Consider the following 8,362-nt stretch of genomic DNA (forward strand, 5'->3'; position numbering starts at 1 on the left):
CATCAAATAAAAATAGAAATATTGACCCACAGATCAGAAATACCATAAACTGTAGAAAACAAGTGAATGTCGTCACCTTGACGTCACACATTGGTTCGTGGACAACGGTTTGGAGGCCTTGAGTTCTGCATTCCGGGCGTCCCCATCTTGGTTTTTTTGCAACCAGAGGTGAAACAATTCTCAGACTGGACAATGGTAGCAACCTGTCAATCAGCTTGTAGCCCCGCCCTAAAGCATCCCCTGCTTTATGGTCTGTTTGACTCTAAATGACCATAATTTACTAAATGAACATCACGCTGTATTGAAGAAGACTTGAAACTAGAGATTGAGACCAAAAACTAATGTTTACAATGTTTACTGAGGGAATACATCAAGAGAAGTAGAGTCATTTATATAGACTTCTATACAACCAGAGGAGTCACCCCCTGGTGGTCAGGGGAGAGAATGCAGCTTTAACACATGAAGCATAGACTTCTATACAACCAGAGGAGTCTCCCCCTGGTGGTCAGGAGAGAGAATGCAGCTTTAACACATGAAGCATAGACTTCTATACAACCAGAGGAGTCGCCCCCTGGTGGTCAGGAGAGAGAATGCAAGACACTTTTCCGTAGGTTTTCTTTTCTAAATTCTAGATTCTTACTGAGCTGAAACAATCCACATGATGTCCAGACTGAAATATCTTCCATGGGTTTTTTCTGGTTGTGATTAGATATGACGCTGTTGTCTTCAGGTGGTTAATGTTATTGTGTCAGCGAAGAGAAGGCAGTCCGTCCGTCGGGGATTCTCACCATCGCAGTGATACAACTACGGTTGGATGTTTGTGTTGAAAAGCCTTCTCTGCTGTCAGCCTGCCAGAATAAACACTCCGGCATATGGTTGAATTAATGAGAGAGAGAGAGAGAGAGAGAGAGAGAGAGAGAGAGAGAGAGAGAGAGAGAGAGAGAGAGAGAGAGAGAGACAGAGACAGAGAGCAATCAACAGATGAAGAGCACAAATCAGTTTTTCCTGAATCTCGTCCCAGTGTTTTTCTTCGCAGGTTTTTAATTAACAGTCAGCTGAGACGCCGACGATAATCAGTGGATAGAAAGTACTGATGGTGCGTGTTTATTTTACTGCACACCCATCTAGACCGACCTGCACGGTAACACACACCTTTCTTTCTTTGCACACACATTTGAGCACCTGTTACCTTTGTTTAACCTACAATCATCTGTGCAAACCTATATATATATATATATATATATATATATATATATATATATATATATATATATATGTGTGTGTTTGTTGGACTGCAAATGTCAGCTGAGATATCACCTGTAATCTGTCACCTGCCTGAATCCCTTGACCACATATCTTGTTTATGACCTTCACAAATCACCGAAGCACACCTGCTCAATTCACCAATAAATAACGCGTGAACAGCACATGTATTTGTCTGCAGAACAATACGACAATACATATTGGACTCTTCAGATGAACAAAGACACGACTCCACGTGAAGGAACACGTGGCTCGGTAACTACTGGAAGTGGAAATGAGCAACCTTTTGCTTACAGGTTTAAAGTATCAACTTAAAAGATGATAATACGTTAATATGTGTTCTCTTGTTTCTGCTGCCCCCAAGTGGCCAAAGAGTGACTGCAGGGTTAATGTTTTATTAATGGAACAATAACTACAGTATTAACAACAAGAAATGCTTTAGAGGACGTGACAATAGGAATTGACTTTTCGCTAAGTCCCGCCCCCTCAAACGCAGGCCAATCACAGCGTAGCACCAGAGCCCTTCTGCGTAGATGCTCATGAATGGTTTCATATGTTCTTCATCTTCCGGCTGGTTTGGTGGATTTGTTTCTAAAACGTTACGTTTTCCACATAAATCTAACATGAGCAGAGTTGTTCCTTCAATTCATCGTGAACATATATATATATATATATATATATATATATATATATATATATATATATATATATATACATGTAGAAAACCCTTCTGCCTCTCTGTGAACTCCTATTATATAAATATTTCCTCAAGCTGTACAGTAAGTGACAGCATGGGCTCCATGGTAACGTTTTTAATGGGGTCCCTAGCAAGGGGCGGGGCTAAGCCGAGAGGTCAGTTTAGGCCAAAATGTGTTGCGAAAGAAACCTTTGGACTGAAAAGTATATCATTATTATTATTATTATTACTATAATCATCCTTATTAGTAGTAGAAGTAGCAGCAGACTACACAGGAAGTGCATTCCCTCCAGTTAACAGAGTGGATCCCAAGTGGTCACCTGACGCATGTGAACGCCAGCTGCTCACATTTCAGTCAGCTGTGTCTGCTCGCATTTCAGTCCACATGCCTTCCATCTGTTCACCTGAGATCAACAACAACAACAACAACAACAGGTATGAACCTGTCAACAGCAGCAACATATTGTATCAACAACAACGTCCACGAAAATTTGTTGCAACTAAGTCGAAATATGAAAACATAAATCCCTCTGATTCAGCCGAATATCAGATCATTAACCACAATCGTATTGATTTGTACTTTCTCGTGTTTCTTTGTGTCTGGATGACTCGAGGGGGACAAGATTGTTTTTATTTGTTCTCCAGAGCAGAAACCCGAGAAGCACCGAGATCCAGCCCCCATCGGGTCTCTAAACCCTGAAGGAACCCTGAAGGAACCCTGAAGGAACCCTGTAACGTGAAGTGCAATATAAAGTGAGCTTTAGAGTGGAAGTTTTATCTTGAAGGAAATGGAAACTTTTAGACGTTAAGAGGCGACACTACAAGCAAGATTATCGTTATTCACGCACTGCTCGGTTCTTTGATACTTCTATGACACGTCTTCTTTCAGACGAGTGGAAATAAAACATTTGTTTTACTACTTTGTCTGTTTGCGTCTGTAGATTTCTTAAATTCACCAAAAGTCACCATTACAGAACGCCTCATTTGCATATTTAAACATAACATTTCATAAAACTTGTAACATAATAACTCCTCTTAATGTCTTCTCGCTCCTCTAAACCGAACAAAGAACGTGAAAACAAAGAAAAGACATTTTAACGACGTGACCAATAATATTTACAACTCAATATGCCGCAGAGGGCCAGACAGCGGAAAAATATCCGGGTTCTGTTTTTTCCGGCGCTCCCCAGCAGGAGCCTGAAGGCACCGTTCATCCCGACTCAGCAGAGAGAAGATATTAAATCTCAACGACGCGTCATTCAGTCAGCCGAAGGCACCGAACATTTACACGTCGCCGTCTGCGGTCCATCATCTGAATGAGTCATCCACCACTCTGATCACCGCTCGGCTAGCGGGCCGGATCGCTCAGTCCGGACATGCGGACGGTTTCAATGGGACTGGGCGTCCATTCTGGTTTGAATCTTCAGTCACTCGCCTGTTATTGGGGGCAGAAATGTGATATTTCAACTGTGTTTCCAAAAGTTTGTGTCTCTAACGTTTGTGTCCTTGGAGTCCGGGGGAGATTTTGCTGGTTTGGCCCGATGTTGATGCTTCAGAATACAATATAATATAATTATACTTTATAATACTGTGTAAGAGCAGCGGTGTTGACACTCTGCAGACATGTCAAGTGTCCACAGAACTTTAGTTCAGAATGAGAGAGTCCCCAATTTACGGTATAATATAATAAGTTAGGTATAATTTAATAAGTTCAGTATAATAAAATAAGTTAGATATACTATAATAAATTAGGTATAATATAATAAGTCAGGTATAATATAATAAGTTAGGTATAATTTAATAAGTTCAGTATAATAAAATAAGTTAGATATATTATAATAAATTAGGTATAATATAATAAGTCAGGTATAATATAATAAATTAGGTATAATTTAATAAGTTCAGTATAATAGAATAAGTTAGATATACTATAATAAATTAGGTATAATATAATAAATTAGGTATAATATAATAAGTCAGGTATAATATAATAAATTAGGTATAATTTAATAAGTTCAGTATAATAAAATAAGTTAGATATACTATAATAAATTAGGTATAATATAATAAGTCAGGTATAATATAATAAGTTAGGTATAATTTAATAAGTTCAGTATAATAAAATAAGTTAGATATACTATAATAAATTAGGTATAATATAATAAGTCAGGTATAATATAATAAGTCAGGTATAATATAATAAGTTAGGTATAATTTAATAAGTTCAGTATAATAAAATAAGTTAGATATACTATAATAAATTAGGTATAATATAATAAGTCAGGTATAATATAATAAGTTAGGTATAATTGAATAAGTTCAGTATAATAAAATAAGTTAGATATACTATAATAAATTAGGTATAATATAATAAATTAGGTATAATATAATAAGTGAGGTATAATATATTAAGTGAGGTATAATATAATAAATCAGGGATAAAATATTAAGTCAGGTATACTATATTAAGTTGTTTATAATATAATAAGTTAATTTAGGTATAATAAGTAGTATAACGAGGGCGTTTGGGCGGGTCAGACGAGCACAGGACTAAATGTTCATGTCACGTAAGAACCCAAAAGTAAACGATGACTTCACGCACGGAAATTTTTTGGGACAATGAAACGTGTAAAACGTGTGAAACAAGAAGTCCACGATGATTTATTTCACTCAGTATTTATGTCGTTATTTAAACTCAAATGATGATCTTTGAAGTAGTTTTGTTGCCTGAACCTCACAAAATGAATGCAGACGTTTTATTTTCACACAATGAAAGTAGCTGAAGTGACTTAGTGGAGCTGTGAGAAGCCTGGAATCCACTTCCTGCTGCCTGCAGCTTCATTTGGACCAAACTGGACACGATAATCAACGAGAATGTGTCATTTGTTGGTGTGAATAACTGGTTTTAATGACATGAACCCAAACCAAAGAGGAGCACATTGTTCTCACGCACACAGAACCTGAGCTGCGTATTTAAAGTCACTTTTATATAAAAAACCTCACCAGCAGAACCGAGTGAATCTCAGTGTTTGGGAGATTTATTTGTTGCTCTCTTTCTGTCTTTGTTCATCTTTCTACCTCCTTTAGTCTCCTTCAGCTCCATTCATTCTCTCCTTCACTTTGGATTCTCCTCCTGTCTCTCGTTCTCTTTCTCCTCCTCTGCCCCATCTCTCTCTCTCTCTCTCTCTATGTCTCTTTCTCTGTCTCCATCTCTCCCTCTTCTCTCTCTCCATCAATTTCTCTCTCTCCTCTCTCCCTCTCTCTCCCTCCATCTCTCTCTCTCTTTACATTTTCTTCTGCTTCATCGTGTTTGTCCGCCTGTCACATGTTCAATGTCGTACTGTAAAAACAGGATCATCTCCTCTGCTTCTGTTGCTGCTCGAGGAGCTTTTGTAACACACACACACACACACACACACACACACACACACACACACACACACTCACACACACACAGCTCATTGGCGCCGCAGTTGAAGCTGTTTTGACTTCTGTCACGTTCGGCCTGTTTGCATCCGTTAAAGCAGAAGTCGTCTCTTTGTCTATTTAAAGTCACAGTAACACGCGGCTGAATATGAAAGTAGTTCCAAAGCAGCCGGCTTACGTCGCTGCCAGTTGACATACTATCAACACATTTAGGTGCAGCTGCAGGTGCATCTTTTTTAATCTTTTTTTAACACCTCATGAGTGTTATTTAAAGCTCTGTGCAGGTGTGTGCGCGTCTCAACATGAGGGGGGAGGGGGCGTTCAAGGCCGTAGAGCGGCGTCGTATTCAACAACGATAAAAAGGAAACGAAGGAGCCACTACGAGAAAGCACTCAGAGAGGTAAACAAGTATTGTTTACTTCTGCCAACGCTGCAGAATCCCTTTAAAAAGTGAGTCTGATAATAATGTTGGGAAATAGTTTTTTTTTTTATAAGGGTGTGAGAGATACTCATGGAAGACACCAAAGAAAAGTTTGTCAGTGGAATTTTCCAACAAATCTCATGAAGTCTGTTGGTATTTTTTGTAAACGTAGCAAATAAAGAAACACAAACAAACAAAAGGGGGCAAAAGCTTCTTTTTTTCCAAGGGAAAGCGTAGCTTTTTACACTCGATCCAATAAAGAGATAAAAGCTGAGAGGAAAGACACCCGGTGGAGCCATGACGCATTACATGGGGGAGATATTCCTCCACTCGTGGTTTTATGTCCCAAAAACTATGTTTTTAGAAACGCTGTCATACATAATGTAGATAAGCTGCTATCAATACATGCATTAATCAATGTGTCAAACTTAAGCGTTGATTAAAGTAATAAGAAAAAATACTATATACTGAATTAAAGTACTTGATAGTGAAATAAGTGAAGTATTGTATATGTTTTTATTAGCGTATATAGATCTATATCTATCTAACAGGTGGGAAGATTTCCTCATAGTTGGCACCATATTTCCCATTGAATTAGATTTTTGAGTTTGAATTCCCAGTTAAGCAATAACATATTTAAAAGAATGAAAAAATGCACAATATATACAAAAATAGAATAGAGTAATAAGAAAAATGCACAATATATACAACAATTTTAATCAAATAATAATATTAAATTAACTGACCAAACATAACAAACAATACAATAGTGCAAAGAAGAGCGATGTTTCCAAACTTCAAGATAATAATAAATCAATGACTTCAATTATCAATGAGTTCCCTACCTGGTGGCAGATTTCGTGGACGACCACCATGGTCACCTCCATCTGATAGGACGCCGACGACACCTCGGCGTCCAATAGGATCTTCTGCTCCACGAAGACGCTCAGCCCCCAGTTCTCCATGGCGGCGTAGGGGTGTTTGGGCACCGCCAACAAGTCTGGAGAGCGAACACAGGGACGCATTATGGCTTTTTACAACACCCTCCATTAATAAAGCCCACCGTCAGCTCCACTCGGTTAGACTCCGCCATTTAAATGAAGAGCTGACAGAACGGCTGCTGGCATCGGAGCAGATCCCATTTTGGGTTCAAATTAAACTCATGAGTCATTTTAACAACCTGCCAAAGAATTCCTTTTATGCCCGCAATATGAATATATGGAGTCTTCAGATTTAACTCCACATATATCCGTGTGTGAGAGAGAGAGAAAAAGAAATGAAGGATCTCCTGAAGCTGAAGAAGAGTTTACCTTCAGTAAAGGAGACGTATGAGAGCGCTGAGGAAGTCATTACATGTCAAACTCAGAGTAAAGTGACCTCGCTGGGCCAGAAGTCTTCTCAGAGCTTGTGCATGGTCCCCGAGGACTGAAAGGTTGTTCTGAATGTAAAGAAACCAACGAAGGTTCTACCACTTTGGTTCCTTCAGGAACAGATTGAACCGTTTACGCCGGAAATATCTCAACAACTATCAGTTAACGTCACATTCATGTTCCCCAGAGGATGAACCTAACGGACCTTTGGTGATCATTTCATCTTTTATTTTTAGCGCCACCATCAGGTCCGAGGGAAACATCCCATTCCGATTGGAACGCATTTTTACAATCAAGAACATAGACAGAAGAAAGTTAAATGAATTAAGAGCCAAACAGAGTAAAACCTCACGGAAACCAGGCCAACAATTCGAAGAAGAGATTTAAAATATGAGGTTTTATCACCTTTATGCATGAATCTGGAGCTATTTAACAACAACTCGGAGGTCGGAAGTTGGACATTTAAACTGACCCGAGTTGAAGGAAGAAAGTTTGGAGTTGTTTAAAGTGAAAAAGGAAAGAAAAGAACAGTATTTTTATGGAAGAAACCTGATTAAAAAGCGGGAGGTGAGAAGGTGAAAATGAGTTTTCTCACTTTAACATAAACCCGGTAGTTGATGAGGAGGAAGAGGAGGAAGAGGAGGATGTGTTTCTCTCCTGGAAACAAGTGAATCGAGTTCAGGTCCTCATTTAAATTTTAAATCAGATTCGTTGGCATTTCATTCGCTCAAGACAACGTTATTAGTTTTTTCTTTTCTTTCGGCTCAGTTTCCTTCAGGTTCAACGGGTGTGTGTCAGAGTACAGAGGAGAAAGAAAATATAGAGATGACTGACAGGTCGCTGACGGAGACGTCTGAGGTCCCTCCTCCTCAGTCCATATATGGTCACGTACTGTTCACAGGTTGCATGAAGACTAGAAAGACCTTCATCTCTACAGACCTCAGAGTCCACACATTGAGCTCATCTGGTGGATATTTAGTTGGAAAAAGTTAGATTTTCTCATTTATCCGTTCTTCAAGAAACGAGAAGCTCAATCCAGTTTTTGTTTTTTTCTTTGTAAGAAACAAACAAACAAACAAAAACTCCTGGCAACACTTCCAGTCTCAGTTTGTACGTTTTGTCTCAGCTCCGGCTGCAGCTGTCAATCATCTCAGCAAACAACGACGTCCCTGTGGTTTCACGGCT

The 8,362-nt window shown here is 38.8% G+C and overlaps 1 protein-coding gene across 1 annotated transcript in view; it reads right to left on the minus strand.

The window, feature by feature from the left end:
- Positions 1-8,362, minus strand: part of LOC117726202 (thyrotropin-releasing hormone-degrading ectoenzyme-like) — a 123,774-nt gene that overhangs the window by 50,082 nt on the left and 65,330 nt on the right. The window contains exon 5 of the mRNA XM_034526336.1: positions 6,653-6,807. Within this exon, the coding sequence (XP_034382227.1) occupies positions 6,653-6,807 (155 nt within the window). The remainder of the gene's footprint in view (positions 1-6,652; positions 6,808-8,362) is intronic.

This window comes from Cyclopterus lumpus, chromosome 23 (assembly GCF_009769545.1).
Source record: "Cyclopterus lumpus isolate fCycLum1 chromosome 23, fCycLum1.pri, whole genome shotgun sequence".
NCBI lineage: Eukaryota > Metazoa > Chordata > Actinopteri > Perciformes > Cyclopteridae > Cyclopterus > Cyclopterus lumpus.